Source organism: Capricornis sumatraensis, chromosome 11 (genome assembly GCF_032405125.1).
Source record: "Capricornis sumatraensis isolate serow.1 chromosome 11, serow.2, whole genome shotgun sequence".
In the NCBI taxonomy this organism is placed as follows: Eukaryota; Metazoa; Chordata; class Mammalia; order Artiodactyla; family Bovidae; genus Capricornis; species Capricornis sumatraensis.
In genome coordinates this window covers 94,204,951-94,228,128 of record NC_091079.1, presented here as the reverse complement: position 1 = coordinate 94,228,128, position 23,178 = coordinate 94,204,951, and the positions used below count along the sequence as shown (strand labels likewise).

General features: G+C 35.4%; 1 protein-coding gene across 1 annotated transcript in view; it reads left to right on the top strand.

Moving 5' to 3' along the window:
• CNBD1 (cyclic nucleotide binding domain containing 1) overlaps positions 1–23,178 on the top strand; it is a 493,800-nt gene that overhangs the window by 394,897 nt on the left and 75,725 nt on the right. The window contains exons 10-11 of the mRNA XM_068983440.1: positions 6,012–6,121; positions 8,693–8,843. Coding sequence (XP_068839541.1) covers positions 6,012–6,121; positions 8,693–8,843 — 261 coding nt within the window. The remainder of the gene's footprint in view (positions 1–6,011; positions 6,122–8,692; positions 8,844–23,178) is intronic.

Genomic DNA, 23,178 nt, shown 5'->3' with positions numbered 1-23,178 from the left:
TGTGTTTGTTTTTGCCTAATACCACCTCATATACTTAAAAACATTTCATCCAGAATTTTTAGTCATGCCGCTTGGTTTCATAAAAACCTAAGGCACCATGCTATGAATTTCCTCTTGTGCTCAGTTGACTTTTTGAGAAAATTGAAATTCAGTATTGAGATGTTGCATTTGTCCATCAAATATTTATTGAATGGCTACTTTGCAAGTAGTTGCATGAATGAAAGACAAAAATAAAGATCCTTGTCTTGATGGTTCTTGCATCCTAGTGGTTAAAGGACATAACACACAATAAGCACAAGAAATAAATGAGTGAATTAGCATGTTAGGTAATAATAAAACCATGAGGAAAAAGAGAATAGGGTAAGAGAGCTGGGAAAGAGAAGGCTAAACTGTAGGGCGATCTATCACGGTAGACTTCATTGAGGGGGGAGATCTGAACAAAGACGTGGTGAGTGTAGGTGAGTGTGTCTTCATCCCTGACTTGTAAAAGGCTCTCAGTTCAGTTGAGTTGCTCAGTCATGTTCAACTGTTTGTGACCCCATGGACTGCAGCACACCAGGCCTCCCTGTCCATCACCAGCTCCAAGAGTTTGCCCAAACTCATGTTTATCAAGTTAGTGATGCCATCCAACCATCTCATCCTCTGTCATCCCCTTTTCCTCCTGCCTTCAATCTTTCCCAGCATCAGGGTCTTTTCAAATGAGTCAGTTCTTAGCATCAGATGGCCCAAGTATTGGAGTTTCAGCTTCAGCATTAGTAAAAAGCTCTAAGCACCAATATTTGTCCTACCTTGGAGCGTGGAATGGGAGGAAAAGGGAGAAAAGACCAAGAATGTGGAGAAGAGAGGGTTCAGGGAATCTAACATCAAGTCTGGACCTTCTTCATCTATCTTAATTTTTAATGAGCAACCAATCATATGCTGTTACTTTCTGTGAAATGATTCTATAAATGTATTGTATTAGTAAATTCTTTTCTTGGAGAGGCTTCCCTAGTAGCTCAGATGGTAAAGAATCTGCCTGCAATGCAGGAGACCTGGGTTTGATCCCTGGGTTGGGGAAGATCCCCTGGAGGAGGTCGTGGCAACCCACTCCGCTTTTCTTGCCTGGAGTATCCCCATGGACAGAGGAGCCTGGCGGCCACAGTCCACGGAGTCACAGAGTAAAGCACAACTAAGCCACTAAGCATACAAATTCTTTTCTTGGAGTAGTTTCTGAGGCATGTTCAAAATTTAAATTTCTTCCACCCATATTTCTTTGGATTTTCTCTATCAATAATTAATATAACCTTTTTTCCCCCAAATCTCATACTTGTGAGATTAGAGAAATGCTCACTTATTTTTATTTCTGTGTAATGTGACAAGTACTTAACTTGCATGAGAGAGTTTTACATATAGTGCTCATACTTTAGAATAATGACCTATTTTAACCTGCCATGAATTCAGAAGGTGTAGGATACTAGGAAATTAGTCAGCAATCAATTTTTCTGACACATATTTCTATTCAATACTTGCTTCCACTTAGCCCTAAATATTCTTAAATAAATATAAATGTAGATTTTCAAATAATAAAGAGGTAATGTTTACTATCGGTTAAAGTTTCATTAGTACGGACCCTTCCAGAAATACTCAGCATTTGTAAATACAAAGTTGTTTCTAATCAAGATTTTTCTTAGCAACATTGCAACAGCAAAAAATATATATTTATAAGGAAAACTGCCAGGGTCTAGCCCCGGTGGATCCAGGGTGATTTGAAGGTGGGGGGACGGCGTTGGCGTCTTTGGAAAAATACATATTTAACTACAGGTATAGAGAGAGATTAGAAATGGATAGTGTAGTAAGAGATAGTGTAGTGGAGAAAAGGAGGCTAAATCCGGATGGGAATTCAGCCAGAGAAACGGGAGCAAGAAGGAAGCGACATGGGGGAATCAGTCTTTCCAGAAACTGATCTGATTTCTTTATTTTTGGGTTTGCTTATATACCTTTTGTTACGTACAGGGATGAATACAGAGTCACGTGGGGGTCAGCAGTCCTGACCTTTATCAAAATCAGGTACTTCACATAAAAAGGTCTTAGGGATTTTATGATCCTTTCTTTTTGATAACCAAAAAACTTATTTTTTCCAAGGGTGCTTTTTCTTAAACCAGGCACCACCCTCCAAATAAAGTTGCATTCTTATATGATGAGGGTGTAGTGAGTTACAATCAAGAAAGGAATTTATTTAACCCAAGGTTAACATGATTAATCTTAAAGGTTAATACTTATTTCTCCTATATGCTTAAAGGTTAATGCTTATTTCTCCTATATGCTAGTTATATTCATTATAAAGGCAGCTAACATGGAGATTTAGCAGCAAACATCAGCCCAACAAATAAAAATCCTTTCACCAATGCTCCCCTTAAGATCTATTTAGTCTTAAGATAGTGATAAAGTTACATTTTTACATAGCAAGGACACAGTGATTTATAACAAAGTACAGTGATCTATTACAAAAGAGAAAATCCATTAACTCAAAAAGTCTAGTATTGCTAACCTTAAAACTACTATATTTCCTTTTCTATATTCCAAATACATTGATTAATATATTCTCAGGTGCCTAAGGATATGGGGGCCTGGTGGCAATCATTGACTCAACAAGAAGAAAAAGCCCTATGCTAATTAAGACTCTCAAAATACTCAAAAGCTCTCTGTGCTGTTTATGGTTAACAGGTAGTACACAATTATGTGGCAGCAGTATGGATAATCCTGTCACACAAGCTAGTCTGTCAGCAGAGAGGTTTGACCTCAGACATCCTTGTCCCACCCAGAGCAGGGAATTAGCAGCAATTATTGACACAACAAATGAAAAACGCTTCACCAATACAATTCCCAACCAACCCACTACACTAATAATTTCCAACTCCCCAAAAGAATTTGCCTTTAGCAAGTCCAAAACATCTCGTGCCTCTCAGATTGGGAGGCTGTAAACAATCACATGTGGCCAGACGAACCTATACAGGTGGGCTAGATAACCTTCAGAGGAGTCCGTAAGCTGAAACACTCTTGTCACGCCCAGGAATTTTTATTGCCTTGGAGCTACACATTTACTCCTTCTCCGAGAGAAACGGTTATGGGGGGGGAGAATCCCCTGTAAAGTCAGAGGTGTAGGTGAGAGCATAAAACAGACTCTGGTTTTGGGGCTAGATGCTCGGGAACAGGGGGTTTGCTGAGGCTTGATCACGCCTTTGCGTATGCCAAGCCTCCTTCCTCATGACCTTTGCCATGGGTGGAGTTCCTCACGCTGGCCCCCGGCAGAAAACATATTCAAAAATATTCCCCCAAATTGAAAGTAAAGTTCAAAAGTAGCACTTGCTAGCATTTGTTTCTTAAATATTGTTCTTTTCCTAGTAATCAAGTTTTATAAGAACTGGTATCCATTCAGCTAATGTGTGTCCTGCTAGAGGTGCATCAGTCTTACTGATACTCTGATACAAAACTGTGTTTTGGTCTGTTAGGCTAATGGACTCGAGCTTATCTTAATTAAGGAGGTGTCCTTTAACAATCCTTCTAATCACTAGTTCTCATTTAAACTGAGACCTTAACTGTTTCAGTGCTGATTCTAAAAGCCAGCTGGGAATTATCTTTCTTATCATGACTTCTTCTAACTGACCTGAAAATTGGAATAAAATTACTTTATTAGATTTTTTTTTTTTACTATTTCCTGGTATATAATAAACAACAGGAAGGAAAAGAATAATACCTGATGTTCACTTTCTATGAACCTTTCTGATTTTCTTCCCTTGCTTATTTACCTTTAAGATAAAATGAGGTTTCCTCTTTTCATAATGATCTAATAATTTCATGTTTTAGAATATGAGTGTGAGTTTTGATGAGGCTCTTTAAAGCTTAAGTTTGAAATACAAATAAATGTTATTTCCTGAATATTACCTTCAAATAATAATGAATAATATTTCTCCTATGTAGTCCATGACTAAATCTTTCCACTTAAAACTGTATTATAATCCTTTGGATATTTCTATGTTGTTCATCATTTTCTGTGTATGGAAGAGGAAAAGGTATCGAGATGACAACATTTATCTTGACATCACTGGCATAAGTTCTTTGCAATGGGAAGCAGGATCAAAGGCTGAACGATTAAAATTAAGAAACACAAGAGAGAGGTGTTAAATCTTTACAGGCAGTAGGTGCAATTCTTTTCCTAGTCAAAAAGTATCTAAAATTTCTTATTTAAGTGTAATGAGACACATTTTTGCAATGTCAATAAATTCAGCCTGCTTACTTAGGTGAAAAGTGTTTTGCTGTATGGTCTTCATTAAGATAAACATTTTCTATGATTAGTATAGAGACTATAGACAATTACTCAGGCAGCAACTGCTCCCTCTAAGGAGGGAGCTTACTTCATAGGTTTTACTGCAATGGTTCAGCTTTTCCGTTGTTGCCTTGCCTTTAATACAAAGATATCCCACTGCTGGGCATGCACACCAAGGAAATCAGAATAGAAAGAGACATATGTACCCCAATGTTCATTGCAGCACTGTTTATAATAGCCAGGACATGGAAACAACCTAGATGTCCATCAGCAGATGAATGGATAAGAAAGCTGTGGTACATATACACAATGGAGTATTACTCAGCCATTAAAAAGAATACATTTGAATCAGTTCTAATGAGGTGGATGAAACTGGAGCCGATTATACAGAGTGAAGTAAGCCAGAAAGAAAAACACCAACACAGTAGACTAATGCATATATATGGAATTTAGAAAGATGGTAATGATGACCCTGTATGCGAGACAGCAGAAGAGACACAGATGTGTAGAGCGGACTTTTGGACTCTGAGGGAGAGGGAGAGGGTGGGATGATGTGGGAGAATGGCATTGAAACATGTATACTATCATGTAAGAAACGAATCGCCAGTCTATGTTCGATGCAGGATACAGGATGCTTGGGGCTGGTGCACGGGGATGATCCAGAGAGATGATATGGGGTGGGAGGTGGGAAGGGGGTTCATGTTTGGGACCTCATGTACACCCATGGTGGATTCATGTCAATGTATGGCAAAACCAATACAGTATTGTAAAGTAAAATAAAGTAAAAAATAAAAATTAAAAAAAGATAAATTGATCTCTATTCACTTTGATACTATACATGCTTCTTTATATTCTATATAAGGCTTGACTTTCAAGAAAAGATTTACTATAGTGCTGCTCAAAAAGTTAAGAATAGTGGGCTTTTTAAATATCTGCTTAAATGTATCCTTCTCTTACCTATAACATTGCCAGAAGACTCTATGCTTTTCTTTATGTCCTATTGATTGATTACAAGAAGTAAAACAATGTCTGCTATCATATCACATTTTGGCAAAACGCTACTTTTTACTTTTTTAATTGTGTCTATAAAAAGATTCCCATGTCTATACAATTTACACATAAGCCCATAGCCATAATATGCTCTGATGTTTGAAGATAACTTCATAATGTTATTATTTAATAAACAATGTATAAAACAGTAGAAGAGTTACATAAATCTTTATTCAAGCAAAATAAATGACATGACAAATAACCTTTTACTTCCTTTTTTATTATACACTTTGAGCTCTGAAGCTCTAAATGTTCAAGATTCACAGATTTTTCTGTTTTTTTTTTTTTTTTTTTTTTGAGACAGTTGTTAAATCACTGGCAGTTTGAAACAGGCCATGGCATGAATATCTGCACCATGAAAATCATCAAATGCTACAATTTTGGGCTTGCTCCAAACTCCTCTTCCTCTCCTCCACCACACAGTTTACTAGCACACCATACCAAATTCTTGTCAATGTTTATTTCTATTTTAGGTGCTGGTATAAATATCCGACATAAATTTTTCATATAACAAGCATTGCCTGTATACTGTCATTCATTAAGAAGTTTATTGTTAATAGTTGTTGAATTAAACATGCCAACTTTTATTGTCCTAGTAACTAAAATAACATCTTCTAGAAAATTATGTGAAACAGTGAATTATCTCTTTTGTTTACAGTGATCGTGGAAAGTGGAAATATAATCTCTTTTGTGGCTTATATTAATTCTGGATATTGTAAGATTTATAGAAATATCATAGGATTTTCAAAACCACAATCAAGAAAAGTGGTAAGTTTTAAATGTATGTATTCTTTTTAACTGATTAATCTACTTTAATAAATAGGAGATATTAAGCATGGTTTTCTTGTGTTTATTGATCATTTTTATTTACCTTGTGTTGTGAAACAGCTGTTAAATTTTTTTAACTAATTTTCATTGCATTTATTTTATTCTTGTTACTGAGCTATAATATGTAAAATAAATTGTAAGACATGTTGAGTTGTAAGACTTAGAAATGACCTAGAAGCACATTTAAAGATGCTTTACATTATTTATCAAAGAAATGCAAATTAAAACCACAACAAAATACTTTTACAAGCATATCAGATTGGTTAAACTATACTTAACATATCACTCAGAAATTCCACTCTAAATATTTACTCAAGAGCAATAAAATACACATTTACCAAAAGTGTTATGTGAATCTTCACATGTCAAAACATAAGTAATAATCTAAATGTCCATTGACAGTGAGATGAAGAAAAACATTGTGGTTTATTCCTGGAGGATCGTGCCTCAACTGAAAGAACCTCATGCACACAAGAATATGGACGGGTCTGGAAGCACTAGGTTGGGCAAAAAAGTGAAACTCAGAAGAATGCATTCTGTATGATGTCAGTTTTATGAAGTTCTAGAATAGGCAAGTTCTAGTTCAAACTGGATTTAGAAAAGGCAGAGGAATCAGAGGTCAAATTGCCAACATCCGTTGGATAATAGAAAAAACAAGGGGATTCCAGAAAAATCATCTTCGGCTTCACTGACTATGCTAAAGCTTTTGACTGTGTCGATCACAACAAACTGTAAAATTCATAAAGAGATGGGAATACCAGACCACCTTACTGGCCTCCTGAGAAACCTGTTTGTAAATCAGGAAGCAAGAGTTATAACTGGACATGGAACAATGGACTGGTTCAAATTTGGGAAAGGAGTATATCAAGCACATCAAGGTGTATATTGTCACCCTGCTTATTTAACTTATATGCAGAGTACATCATGTGAAATGCTTGGATGAAGCAAGGCTGGAATCAAGATTGCCAGGAGAAATATCAATAACTTCAGATACGCAGATGACACCACCCTTATGGCAGAAAACAAAAAGGGAATTAACGAATCTTTTGATGAAGGTGAAAGAGGAGAGTGAAAATCCTGGCTTAAAACTGAACATTCAAAAAAGAAGACCATGGCATCCGGTCCCATTACTTCATGGCAAATAGATGGGCAAACAATAGAAACAATGACAGACTTTATTGTCTTGGGCTCCAAAATCACTGCAGACGGTGACTGAAGCCATGAAATTAAAAAAACACTTGCTCCTTGAAAGAAAACCTATGACCAACCTAGACAACATATTAAAAAGCAGAGACATTACTTTGCCAACAAAAATCCGTCTAGTCAAGGCTATGGTTTTTCCAGTAGGCATGTATGGATGTGAGAGTTGGACTGTGAAGAAGGCTGAGCACCGAAGAATTGATGCTTTTGAACTGTGATGTTGGAGAAAACTCTTGAGAGCCCTTTGAACAGCAAGGAGATCCAACCAGTCCATCCTAAAGGAAATCAGTCCTGAATATTCATTGAAAGGACAGATGCTGAAGCTGAAGCTCCAATAATTTGGCCACTTGATTTGAAGAATTGACTGATTGGAAAAGACCCTGATTCTAGGAAAAATTGAAGGTGGGAGGGAAAGAGGGTGAGAGAGGATGAGATGGTTGGATGGCATCACCGACTCAATGGACATGAGTTTGAGCAAACTCCAGGAGTTGGTGATGGACAGGGAAGCCTGGCATGCTGCAGTTCACAGGGTTGCAAAGAGTTGGACACGACTGAGTGATTGAACTGAACTGAACTGATAATCAGCAGATAGGATGAATTGTAATAATCTTATTTTATATATATTTTTTTAATTAGAGGATAATTGCTTTACAATATTGTAATTGGTTTTTGACATACATTACCTCATGCGAAGAGTTGACTCATTGGAAAAGACTCTGATGCTGGGAGGGACTGGGGGCAGGAGGAGAAGGGGATGACAGAGGATGAGATGTCTGGATGGCATCACTGACTCGATGGACGTGAGTCTGAGTGAACTCCGGGAGTTGGTGATGGACAGGGAGGCCTGGCGTGCTGCGATTCATGGGGTCACAAAGAGTCAGACATGACTGAGCGACTGAACTGAACTGAACTGAAGCCTGGCATACTGCAGTCCATGGGGTCTCAAAGAGTTATCTCATACAAAGTATACTAAATTATGATTGCTAAATGGTATCCTATGATGTTGAAAAATGGAATTAGTTCAAGGTTTCATAAACATCTTGGTGGATTAAAACATTTAATTTGTAGATCACTAAACTATGGTGCTTTCATTTATTTTATATATGCTGAAATTCTCTTATCAAGCTGCTATTTTTCTAACAAAATTTAAGTGTATGTATAAATAAGTGTCCTCTTGATTTGCATGAAAATACTAACTTATTTTAAATACCATATACCAAAATGATTTATGAACAGTACGTTTCTGGTAGTAATAATATTTATCCATTACGTGAAAGTGATTTCATTAAACATTATTTGTATCTATTACAGAAAAAAATTCAGAAACATGTTTATATGGGTAGACTTAATGAGAAGGAGTCTTTTGGTGAGATAAGTGTTCTTCTTCAAGTTCCTTTCACCTGCACAATAGTTACTGGAGAAGACGTTGAGATGGCAATTATTGAAGATAAGGACCTACATGGTAAATACATAAATGCCTTTTATTTCAACTATTCTGCCATTTTGTTTGATAAGTTTTTGATAAGAGTAGTTGTATTTCACAGACAAATTAGGATACTCAGGTAAGTATGGGTGTATGTGTGTTATTTGCAGAGAAAACATATTCATATATAATCCCATTTATAACTTCATAGTTTATCTGCATTAATTGTGCTACTTTTGGAATATATTAGCAATATTTTAAAAGACTTGGATTGTAAATTACTAAAATCTCCTTGTTAATTCCCGCTATCATCAATAGCAACATTTCCTCCCTTTCTAGATTTTTTTAAAATCACTGCTTCCTTGTTTCTTGTTCATGTCAATTTTGTACCCTCGTCCAATATATAATCCATATCAAGTGTATGTAAAAATCAATGGCTTGCAGTATCTAAACTTTTATCTTAAAATTAATTTTTAATTTTTTGTTGAAATATAGCTGACTCACAATGTGGCACTAGTTCCAGGTGTACAACAAAGCAAAGTGAGTCAGTTACACATATGCACACATCCACTCTTAGGGGTTTTTTTTGAGATAAAAAAATGACTTTATTGGCAAACTGAAATTTAAGAAATCAAATCTTTTTACAGATATTGCCAAAGAAATCCATTAAATTAATTTTAATAGTCATTTCCTAAAGTTGAGATTTATTTATTTTTTCCATTTTTAAAAATATAAATTTATTTTAATTGGAGGTTAATAACTTTAAAATATTATATTGGTTTTGCCATATCAACATGAATCCGCCACAGGCATACACGTGTTCCCCATCCTGAACCCCCTCCCTCCTCCCTCCCCGTACCATCCCTCTGGGTCGTCCCAGTGCACCAGCCCAAGCACTCTTTTTTTTCCCTTTTAGATTCTTTTCCCGTATAGGCCATTCCAGAGTATTGAATAGAGCTCCCTGTGCTCATTATTTGTCTATTTTATTACTATATACTGAAGTGTGTATGTCAGTTCTAATCTCCCAGTTTTCCTTCTTTATCCCTTAAAGAAGTTATAAACAAGTCATCCTTCTTTATTCCCTGGTAACCAAAACTTTTTACATTTGTGACCATACTTCTGGTTTGTAAATAAGTTTATTTATATCACTTTTACTTAGATTCCACATTTAAGTAATATCAAGGATATTTATCTTTCTTTGTCTGATTTACTTCAATCATATGATAATATCTTAAGTCCATCCATGTTGCTGTAAATGGCAGAACTTTGTTCTTTTTTATGACTAACTTTCCATTGTACATATGCACCACATCTTCTTTATCCATTCCTCTTCCGATGGACATTTAGGTTGATCCCATGATCTGGCTCTTGTAAATAGTGCTGCAGTGAACATTGTGGTGTACATATCTTTCTGAATTATGGTTTTCGCTGGCTGTATCCTTAGGAGCGGGATTTCTGGGTCATATAGTTATTTTAGTTTTAGTTTCTTTGAAGACATTCTATATTGTTCTACTTAATGGCTATACATTCCCAACAGTGTGGCAAGTTTCGCTTTTCTCTACACACTCTCCATATTTTATTGTTGATACATTTTTTTGATGATGGCCATTCTGACCATGTGAGGTGATATGTTACTGTAGTTAATATTTCTCTAATAACTAGTGATGCTAAAATTTTAGAGCTCGAGAGGTATTGGAAGAATAATCACCCAGTCATGTGTGATTGACCCTCCAAATACTATAAATATTCAAATAGGATATGCACTTGAATTTGAAATGGAAATGATAACATTGATTAAAAGATCTAGAAACTTATAGAAATTAACATAGGTGAGAGATGTGCTTTCAGATCAGTTCAGTTCAGTTGCTCAGTCGTATCCGACTGTTTGTGACCCCATGAATCACAGCACGCCAGGCCTCTCTGTCCATCACCAGTTCCTGGAGTTCACCCAAACTCATGTGCATCGAGTCAGTGATGCCATCCAGCCCTCTCATCCTCTGTCGTCCCCTTCTCCTGCCCCTAATCCCTCCCAGCATCAGAGTCTTTTCCAATGAGTCAACTCTTTGCATGAGAGATTTATTTTAAATAAGCTCAATTAGAAAATTTTCATATTACTTATATATGATTTGGCTGAATTCTCTTTTCTGAATTTCAAGGTTTTTTTTTAATGTTTCTTAGAGAATATGTATCCTCTACCTTTTTAACTCTGATTGTGTTTAGCTTCAAATTCATGTGTCCACTTTCAGTAGGTATCCGTTTGAAATTGCATTGACTAATTCTTTCCTTCTATGACATTCAACTACCAAACCTCTCAAAATACATGTCACTTAAGAATATGTACTAACTACTAATTACATTTACAATAGTCTCACTTGACATAGGCTAGATTTTTCTTTTCATGTACCAATGATGTTAACTGATGCAAGGTAAATACACTTTGGACTTTTTGGCGTAAAGCAACATGTCACACAGGAAAGTCCTTCTTTCAAGCATGTATCAGAATCATCTTTGTCATCTGGCAAACTAAAATTCAAATAGATGTCATAGTTTCAGTTTTATTTGTGTTTTGTGAGTATTGTTCATATTTTTAAATTCCATGTATTTGTTCATTTGGAACTGATGTTATAAACCTACTGACATGTTGGGTGACTAATTAAACATTTAGTTTTCCAGTAATGCATTTTACAATTCCTCTCCAAATTTACTGTATTTAACAATCTTTAATAGATTGCAACATAATCCACATATGAGAAGAAAACATTATCTCAGGGATATAGTTCACACTCTTATTTGCTCCCATATAAATTATGTTAAAGAACCAATATCACTTAAATGATCCAGGTTATTAACGATATTTAGTAAATACCTAAAGGAAGCAGCGTAGTCACTATATTTTTACCTGGGATAAGTCGAACAGAATTCAAGAAACATAAAAGAGTACATAAATGCTAAATATTATATATGGAGAATTATATATATAACTGTATATGATCATAGAGGAAACGTTCAGTAATTAATTGGACATTATTTGAAAGGACTTAAAGTATGTTTTTTTTTTCATTTAGATTGTTAACTTTTGGAAAATAGCAAAAAACTTGTTTCATAATCTATGTAAATTCTCCTCAGATGTTACCTTAAGTATCTAAAAAAAACTGAGAACAAGATTATTAAGTTTAAGCAATATAAGTATATATTTTCTTAATATGACGACACTGGGAATTTAGCTTATCTGATTACTATTTTTATTAAGGTAATGTATCTTTGCCCAGATGCAGAATTTATACCTCAAGTCATTTAGATTAAAATTATACATACCAACTACCTTAATTTTATTGATATCTGAAATTCTCATCATACCATTAAAGCAAGTGTACCACTTTTGTAATGAGAAATAATTGCTTTCATGTAAAAAATGGATTGCCACTGTTATTAATTATATCTCATTCAACCATGAATAACTGAAAAACTAAGAGACAGCTATGAATTTAATTGGGCTTTTCTAAAAGGAAAATTCCAATTTCAAGATGTCATCAGTACACACTATCTGAACGGTTTTGTTTGTTTTATTATTAGGAATAATATCAAAAGACGTTTATCTCTGATAATAATTATTTTAAACAAAAACCTAGGAAACCAGATTTTTTTCTTTTACCACAGATAGGTCTTTTAGATGTTTTAGAAGCAATGAATGTATTCTTATTGAAAAGATCTCCATCCCAACACCCTCGGTATTTCTCCTTTTTGCTGAGACGCGTTATAACCAGGTGTCTCCTTGGTAACAAAGTTAACCAGAAAAGCTTAGACTCTTGAATGATTTGCTACCACAACTATGCTTTCCTTTCCTCTTTGTTTTTTGTTTCTGTTTGATGATAAAATTGTTGTGTAAATATATATTTCCCAGTTAAAAATAAGGTATGACACAATAATTTTTGTCTAGAAATCCTTTTTACTCATTACTAATAATGTCAATGAAGAAACACAAATTCATTTGAGGTTAATTTTTATTTTATTTTGGACAAAGTTTTGTGTGAAAACAATGTATTTCATGTAACTTTCTCAGAAACTAATGGAGTAAAACATCATTCAGTTCATTAGGAATTTCATAAACATATTGAAGAAAAATTTATTGTTAATGATAAAACCATTCAAATATTTTAAACATTTTGCAGACATGTAGACGTAGTTCATAGTTGGGAAATTAAGTTTATTTTATGAAATATCACATATCTTACATATTATACATATGAATAAATGATAACATTAATCAGAAAACACTGATAAATTTTGTAAAGTTTATGTTGTTTATTTTACATAAAAAAGTCAATGTTTTGCTTGGGTATTTTCAATAATTTGTTTCATAAACAAAATATTAAACCATTTCAGTTTATGGTTTTGGGGATGACAGAGTTGACTTAAGTCTATTTTAAGAAAAGAAGCAGGAAGATCTATAATACTCTATTCTCAGTTTTAGACTTGCTGATGCTCTGCTTTATACTACACAGTAAGCTACTTGTTCTACTAAATGCTGTTCTATCATAAATGTAGTCCTTGATGAATTATGTAGTCAGTGATTCAAAGGGGCTGTGTTTGAATTGTTCTGCCGTGTCTCTCAACAAGAAGGTATACTTGTAAGTAGGATTATTTGCTATTGGTGAAAATGATCTTACACAATTTGGGCACATTTAGTTTTAAAAATTTAACTATAACCATTTTGCATTCTCCTTGCATAAAAAGTTAAAATGTTACTCAGGGTTTTGGGGCGCTTCTATTAAAATATAACCACAAACTACTGTATACACAAAAGCAATAACTGGTTTATTGAACAAGTTCAACTTGGCATTCACAAAGCAATTGTGCAGTGTCTTCCACATGCTTTGATATTTTTTCAGTGAGAGGAGTTTTCCCCCTGCCCTTTACAAACAAGTCTAATGATTTTATGAATACTCTAAGTCATAAAATATGCTAAAATTTATTTTTGGTTTCCAAATATTCTCAACTGAGTTATTAATGCATCTAACTTGATAAGAAGCACACATCCAAATTCGACGCAGTGTTGGTTGGCTTGCTACATTCTTGTTCCTTGTTTTCTTGCTGCTTGTCAGCTGGGAAATCCTTCTCAGCCACTAGAGGATGCCCCATTCACAAGCCCTCTCCATCTCAGCAATGAAAAACTCCCATCCGATCTCTCACACTGAGTCATTCAAATTTCTTTTCTCTACCAACTGCTTTTGAACAGCTCATTCTGTGGGTGATCTTGCTTGGTTCATCTAGATAAGCTCTCTAGAAGAAGATCAACGTGTTAGTAGTCTTACTTTTTTCTGTGAAATCTCTCTGATTTATAATATAACATAACAATGGGAGTCATACCGTAATCATGAAGGGCACATTAGAATACTGCTGCCACATTGCTGGGGGCATAATCACCTATATAAAAACCACTTCATTAATTTTCTCCTTTGATGAAGACAGTCTGCTATGGTGAGAATATCATGAGTGTTTCAGATAAAACTTCAGTGTGCTAATTTATAGTCTCTCATCTTCTGTGGGGATTCTCTGGTGGCTCAAATGGTAAAGAATCTGCCTTAATGAGAGAGACCTGGGTTTGACCCCTGGGTTGGGAAGATCCCCTGGAGGAGGGCATGGTAACCCAGTCCAGTATTCTTGCTGGAGAATTCCATGGATAGAGGAGCCTGGTGGTCTACCGTCCATGGGGTCCATGGGGTCATAAAGAGCTGGTCATGACTGAACAACTAAACACATCATCTTCTGTGAACTGTGGCTGTAAGAGGTTACCCTAACCCCTAGATTCCAATGTTTTAATGGTAAAAGTTGGTATAACAATAATTACTTTCTAGAAATATCCTGACCCAGGTGAAAGCCTTAGAAAAGCATCAGATACACATTCAGACTTGCATAGTCATATTTGGAAATTTTACTAGAAATCTGCATATTGGGTAATCAAAATAGCTAACGTTAGTGATTCTTTACTGAATTAAGTTGCTTTATTTGCATTATTGCATTAAATCTAATGACAATCCTTTGAGTTAAGCTTATTAAACAAATTTTACAAAAGAGGAAACTAATGCTTATAAAGCAGAAGACACTTGCACAAATAAAAAGGAATTTGTAATCATGGAGCCAGAATTCAGGCCCAATTCTGTACAAAGTCCATGCTCTTAACTATGCTTCTCATTTTATAGAGGAGAAATTGGAAACTTAGAAAAAGGGAAATATTTAACTGAGGACGTTTGTCTAGTGTGTCAGAGCACATCTTGGAAACCAGCTTTCAAGGCTCTTAATTATATAATACTAAGCATTGGTATTTATTAATTTATGTGTGAATAGTCCTGGGAAGTAGAACCATTCTACTTAGAATGTAATACAAAAATACGTGTTATACCAAAATACTATTTATGGAAGTAAGGTTTTTTAAAATATATATAAATAAGTAAAACATTTTATAGTAATGTAACTTTTATTTCTTTAGAGAAATTGTTTTAATATATAGATATTAAAATGTTGTGGAGCTCTAAAAGGGAAAATCAATGAAACATTGATATATAAATTACATATAACTTTTAGGGAAATACTCGTTGTCTCTTTAGGAATAATTTTTTCAAAATAAAATAATAGTTAAAATATATTTTATAATTCTTAAAATGTTTTAGGCAAAGGAAAAGAAAAATGTTCCAGAAGAAAAATCTTCTGATTCTTTGTATATATATATATAAATAGGAATAATTAGATGCAGTGACCTTTCAGATAAGGGAAAATGGTGGTGCTATGATAAAATAATTATGTCAACAGAGATAACAGTATCTAAAAATATGCCATTCCTTAATTCACCTGAAACAGTTGCTAGGAGTTACTGTTGTCATGTTAGAGGTAATTACAACCAAATTCATGTAACAAGCACTAAATAGAACGGGAATTTCTATCTCTTGACCTGAAATGTCATTGTATTTATCCACTCGAGACTAAATTATATCAAGACAGTGGTATTTCTAAAAAACACTAAACAGACTTCATAGTTTTCTGGGACTCTGGGGAGGAAGGAGGTAAAACAATTGCCCTGTAATTTATGTATCTTTATTAGAGAGATGATTTGAGGGAAAGAAAGAACACGGTTGATCCAGTCTACTCTCCTTGGAGGTCTCAGGAAATAAACTATTGATATTTGATAGGAAATGCATGCATGCTCAGTCATGTCCAATTCTTTGCAAGCCAAGGGACTGCAGACTGCCAGACCCCTCTGTCCATGGGATTCTCCAGGTAAGAATACTGGCATAGGTTGCCATTTCCTTCCTCGAGGGATCTTTCTGAGCCAGGAGTTGAACCTGTATCTCCTATGTCTCCTGCATTGTGGGTGATTTAGTGGAAAGAATCCTTATCAATGGAACACTCTTAAAAGGATATCTTTGGCTAGGATTGTTTATAGCAAACAAATCTAGGATATGTAAGGTTTAATTTCATAGAAAATATTAAATAAGATCACTTATCTAGATATAAACTAAAAATTCTTCATAAGCTTAATGTTTCCTGCTCTGTGAAGTAACTCACATATCTTACTTGGAAACCTCATCTGCTATTCCAGGTTAGAAATTCATGTCTAAAGAATGATATAATGGCCCTGGGAGTCATCATTGGTGTTCCAAATTTCTCTCTGCTATGCTTGTTTTTGCTACTAGCTTGTATCATCAAATTATTAGTAAATATGTAACTCTGATCTGATACATATTATTCTTTGGTTAGCTCAGGGAAGAGGAGAAGAAAGAAAATGAAATAAAATAGAATAACTTAAAATAAATATGTTGAAAATAGAATAACTAGAGAAAGAAATGAAGTTGCCAGAATAGCTGCTTTTGTCTGGAAGAAAATAAAAGCATACCATCTCTATCTTATTGCAAACATAAAAATTAAAATTCTTGATGATATGTAGAGTTAGAGGTTAAAAAAATCTTCTAAATAGTACTCCTTTTTCTCTCTTCCCATTTCTTAGGTATTTAATGTAGCAATGTCTCATGTCCAGGTACCAAAATCCTACCGTTTTGGGAACAAATTGCTGCAAACTTAATGTCTTCACAAGAAAAAATTGTTATCTTACAGTTCCAGATATTGGAATTCTGATATAGGTGACACTAGGCTAAAATCATAGTGCAAGTAGGCCTGTAGGCCATCTAAATGTCCCAGGAGAAAATGTTTTCTTGCCTTCTGCAGATTTTAGAGATCTCTTGCATTCCTGTTTTTTTCAGTCTCCTCCTCTATCTTCAAAGCCAGCAGTGGCCTATCTTGAAATCTTTCTCGGACTCTTACACTTTGCCTCATTCATCCACCTATTTTTTAATTATAGAAGGAATTTTATTTTTTTTTTAATGTACACTGTTTAAAGATTGCACTCTTATTTATAGCTACTACAAAATACTGGCTATATCCCCCGTGTTGTGCAGTGCACCCTTGTAATCTATTTTATACCAAATAAGTTACACCTCCCATCCCCAATCCCTGTACTGCCCCTCCCCAACACTGGTAACCACAGTCTGTTTTGTGTTTCTGTGAGTTTGCTTCTTTTTTGTTATATTCACTAGAATGCTGTATTTTTCAGGTTTCATATACAAGTGATTTTTTCCTTTTTTTTTTCTCATCAAGTTTTGCATAGTCTAGCAAGCTAGTAGTTAACAAGATTGCTTCCTAACTCAAATTCCACATTCCTCAAAGGTTTGTTATAGTGTCACTCTTAGGTCAGCCTGGTGAAATAGTCATTATCTACAATATTTAGATATCATTTTAGAGAGGAAAACAGAAACATGTTGGAACATACATTGATACTTAAAATTTCAGTTAATAAATATCATTGCATTTACTTTCATGGCCAAAGTAATGCACATGGAATGCTCAGTGAGCACCAGGAGTGAGACATATGATCCTCACACAGGTATGGGCAGAAACATTGGTGGCAAGAAATTCCATCTATCCACTGTAAGAATTCGTTTGAATATAGAAATTAATATATATATATATGCAAATATTTGCTACGCCAAATTCTCTGACTGTGTGGATCACAGCAAACTGTGGAAAATTCTTAAAGAATGGGAATACCAGACAAACTGACTTGCCTCCTGAGAAATCTGTATGCAGGTCAGGAAGCAACAGTTAGAACTGGACACGGAACAGACTGGTTGCAAATCGGGAAAGGAGTATGTCAAGGCTGTATATTGTCACCCTGCTTATTTAGCTTATATGCAGAGTACATCATGAGAAATGCTGGATTGGATGAAGCACAAACTGGAATCAAGATTGCCAGGAGAAATATCAATAACCTCAGATATGCAGATGACACCACCCTTATGGCAGAAAGCAAAGAAGAACTAAAGAGCTTCTTGAAGAAAGTGAAAGAAGAGAGTGAAAAAGTTGGCTTAAAGCTCAACATTCAGAAAACGAAGATCATAGCATCAGGCCCCATCACGTCATGGGAAGTAGATGGGGAAATAATGGAAACAGTGACAGACGTTGTCTTTGGGGCTCCAAAATCACTGCAGATGGTGACTGCAACTATGAAATTAAAAGATGCTTGATCCTTGGAAGAAAAGTTATGACTAACCTAAATATCATATTAAAAAGCAGAGACCTCACTTTGCCATCAAAGGTCTGTCTAGTAAAGGCTATGGTTTTACCAGTAGTCATGTATGGATGTGAGAGCTGGACTATAAAGAAAGTTGAGCGCTGAAGATTTGATGCTTTTTGTGTTGGAGAAGACTCTTGAGAGTCCCTTCGACTGCAAGGAGATCCAACCAGTCCATCCTAAAGGAAATCAGTCCTGAGTGTTCATCAGAAGGACTGATGCTGAAACTGAAACAACAATACTTTGGCCACCTGATGCAAAGAACTGACTCATTTGAAAAGACCCTGATGCTGGGAAAGATTGAGGGCAGGAGGAGAAGGGAATGACAGAGGATGAGATGGTTGGATGGCATCACCGACTTAGTGGACATGAGTTTAAGTAAACTCCAGGAGTTAGTGATAGACAGGGAGGCCTGGAGTGCTGCAGTTCATGGGGTCACAAATGACTGAGCTACTCAACTCAGCTGAACTGTACGAACGTGAGTTTTAAATGCATAGCCTTTCTTCATTTGGATGATGAATTATAGTTATAACATTTATTGACACTAAGAATTTTCCAAAATAAACTTCAGGAGATATGTATATATCAGTTCAGTTCAGTCACTCAGTTGTGTCCTACTCTTTGCAACCCCATGAATTGCAGCATGCCAGGGCTCCCTGTCCATCACCAACTCCCAGAGTTCACTCAGACTCACGTCCATTGAGTCAGTGATGCCATCCAGCCATGTCATCTTCGGTCGTCCCCTTCTCCTCCTGCCCCCAATCCCTCCCAGCATCACACTCTTTTCCAATGAGTCAACTCTTCGCATGAGGTGGCCAAAGTACTGGAATTTCAGCTTTAGCATCATTCCTTCCAAAGAAATCCCAGGGCTGATCTCCTTCAGAATGGACTGGTTGGATCTCCTTGCAGTCCAAGGGACTCTCAAGAGTCTTCTCCAACACCACAGTTCAAAAGCATCAATTCTTCGGCCCTCAGCCTTCTTCATAGTCCAACTCTCACATCCACACATGACCACAGGAAAAACCATAGCCTTGAATAGATGGACCTTAGTTGGCAAAGTAATGTCTCTGCTTTTCAATATGCTATCTAGGTTGGTCATAACTTTTCTTCCAAGGAGTAAGCGTCTTTTAATTTCATGGCTGCAATCACCATCTCCAGTGATTTTGGAGCCCCAAAAAATAAAGTGTGACACTGTTTCCACTATTTCCCATAAAGTGATGGGACCGGATGCCATGATCTTAGTTTTCTGAATGTGAGCTTTATGCCAACTTTTTCACTCTCCTCTTTCACTTTCATCAAGAGGCTTTTTAGTTCCTCTTCACTTTCTGCCATAAAGGTGGTGTCATCTGCATATCTGAGATTATTGATATTTCTCCTGGCAATCTTGATTCCAGTTTGTGCTTCCTCCAGCCCAGCATTTCTCATGATGTACTCTGCATAGAAGTTAAATAAGCAAGGTGACAATATACAGCCTTGATGTATTCCTTTTCCTATTTGGAACCTGTCTGCTGTTCCATGTCCAGTTCTAACAGTTGCTTCTTGACCTGCATATATATATAGCATTATATATTATATGTGTTACATATATATATAATATACACTATATATATTACATATTTATATATTATATTTATATAATATATATTATGATATATGTGTTATATTATATATATAACAAATTTAAGCAAATCATAAAAATCCTATGTAAATAGTTCCAGGGCTTCCCAGGCACTAATGGTAAAGAGCCCACCTGCCAATTCAGGCAACTTAAGAGACACAGTTCCCTCCATCTCTGGGTCTGGAAGATCCTAAGGATGAGGGCTCGGCAACCTACTGCAGTAATCTTACCTGGAGAACCCCATGGACAGAGGAGCCTGGTGGGCTACAGTCCATAGAGTCACAGAGTCAAACACTATTGAAGTGACTCCACATGCACACAGACAGTTATATGATGATATACAAAAGAGTGGAAATATATCCCTAGGTTTTCAACTACTGTTGTCAGGATGTAGATTGAGTAGCATATTTGACTTTTGAAGTTAAGAAAAAAATCTATTAAGAATATTTCAAGGCAAAAAGATAAATAGTGAATAGATTATTTGATTCCCAATTTATGAACTCTTCAAAATTCTCACACTTTTTCAATTTATTTTAGTATTCAATTTTGTAAAATGTATTCATTTTTTAATGTGATTATATTATGAAGATACCAGTTCTTTTAAAAACGATAATGGAATTCTCAACAGTTCATTTCAGTGGTTATCCCACCTGCCTCATAAAGATAGCTGTTTCAGTCTATCTGTTCATTAAACCCTTGACTTTATACCTAGTCTCATGCCCATTTGAGATATCTGTCAAAGGAGTTGAACCACACATTTTTAAAGTACTACCATATCCCCGGCACTTTTTCAGGTGCTCTAAAATTGTTTGCCATTTCCCTTTTAGAGAAAAAGAAGGAAGTTCCTTTATGTGTAACTTTTCATCATTATTACTATACTTATGAAAGCAAAGAGTCGGCATTTAAAATAAGGTCTTCTTGACTCCCGATTCCTATACTTCTTCTCATACATTTATAATTCTGTTATTTTTCATACTATAATATTAATGTGTCCTCTTTTATGCACATGGAAACTTTTATACTGCAGGAATTCTCTCTTTTTGAGTGGCAATTCACAAGTACAAAACTGACCGGCACTTAGAATTATGTCACCTTTCTCAACATCACCAAATGCATTCAAGAGAATCAGTAGTAGCAAATCATATTATGCTGGTTTTAAAGAGACACTATCCAATGTTAGAGAAGTGAGTGAAAGTGAAAGTCGCTCAGTCGTGTCCAACTCTTTGCGACCCCATGGACTGTACAGTCCATGGAATTCTCCAGGCCAGAATCCTGGAGTGGGTAGCCTTTCCCTTCTCCAGGTGATCTTCCCAACGCAGGGATCGAAGCCAGGTCTCCCGCATTGCAGGCAGATTCTTTACCAGTGAGCCACAAGGGAAGCCCAATGTTAGAGAAGAAACGGGTAAAATAGCCAATTGTAAGCAAGGTTCTGTTAGACAGTGAATCTTCCTAGTGGTACAATCCAAGTCATGTGAAGTGAAAACATAGAATTGTGAGGAAGTTGAATGCTCTTTGGCTTCTTAATAGTCTTAATATTCTTCTAGAATACTGTTTATGAGGTACCAATGATTCTTTGATTTTAACACATAGTGATATAAATTTAACTGCTTGCTAAAACTAATAGTGATTATGAGACCTCAGTATTTTTGACTTGCTGAAAATTAGATTCAAGGAAGGCTCATTCACATAGTTTTCAAATTCATTTGACATGTGTTTTAAAACAGATGTACTGCTTGAATAATAGTATTGAAAGTAAGAGAGAGAAGTTTAATTATGTATTATCTGCATATAACATTGTATAACAGAATCCTAATAGAATTGGCTATTTCATCTGTAGCCATTATATAGTCTTAAAATATTTTGTTCATCTTTCAACAGATATTTATGAGTGCCTGCTTTGTAGAAGACACCATTCTAAGCACTGGGGATAAAACAGTGAACAAAACAAAATCCTTGTTTACATGAAACTTACTTATTGGGGAAGATACATACTATAAAGATGTATGCACATATTACATGTCAGGCAGTAATGAGTGCTCTGAAGGAAAACAAAGCATATCAGAAAACAGATGGAGAGATGCTATTTTAGACAAAAGGATCAAGAAGGACCCCATATAATATGATATTGTACCTGAGACCTGAGGAAAGTGCAGAATGTCTGGAGGAGGAAGGACAGGGGCAGAATTAATGAAGAATGTAAAAAAGTCTGAAGAGCCTGCTGAGAATGATTCATGATCAGTTCAGGGTAGTTCGAATGAGTGACTAAGCAGGAACATTGTAAGAGATGAAGTCAGAATAGCAGCAGGAGAAAGGCAGATATAGGGTCATTAAACTTAAGGATCTTTGATTTTACTCTGGGTGAGGCTTTGGGGATTTATAAAATGAAGAGGAATATAATCTAGGTTTGTTTTTCTTTAATCACTTTAGTTCCATATGGAGAACATATTTGAAGGGCAAGGATTGAAGTGAAAAGATCAGTTGTGAGGGCATTAGAATGTCCATGTAGAAAATGATGATGGAGTGCTCTAAATCAACTTACAAATTCAGCAAAATCCCTATTAAAATCCCAGCCTACCCCTTTGTTTTTCTTTTGGCAGAAAATGACAGACTGTTACTAAAATTCATAGAGAAACACAAAAGATGCAGAATAGCCAAAATAATCTTGATAAGAAGAAATATGGAAGACTCCCAAACTTTAAAACTTACTGCAAACTTGTGTAGGAGTTGCATAAAGAAAGACATATATCAATGGAATACGACTGAGAGTCTAGACATAAACTTTTTATAGTTATGGTCAATTTTTGACAAGATGACAAAATAATTCAAAGAGAAAGAATAGCAATTTCAAAAGTGATCCAGAGATAATTGGGTATGCTCACTCACAAAAATGAAGTTGGACTCCTACTTCGCACTACAGGCAAAAATTAAGTTTAAATAGTTGCAAAGACTGATAGAATTGAATGTAATAATAAAACTAATAAAACTCTTAGGATAAAATTTGGAAGTCTTTATGACCTTAAGTTAGGTAAACTCTTTTTAATTATTATACCAAAGTACAAGCAAGAAAGGGAAAAGAAGTGGCTTATTGAAGTTCATTAAAATTAAAAACTTTTGCATTGCAAATTATACTAACAAGA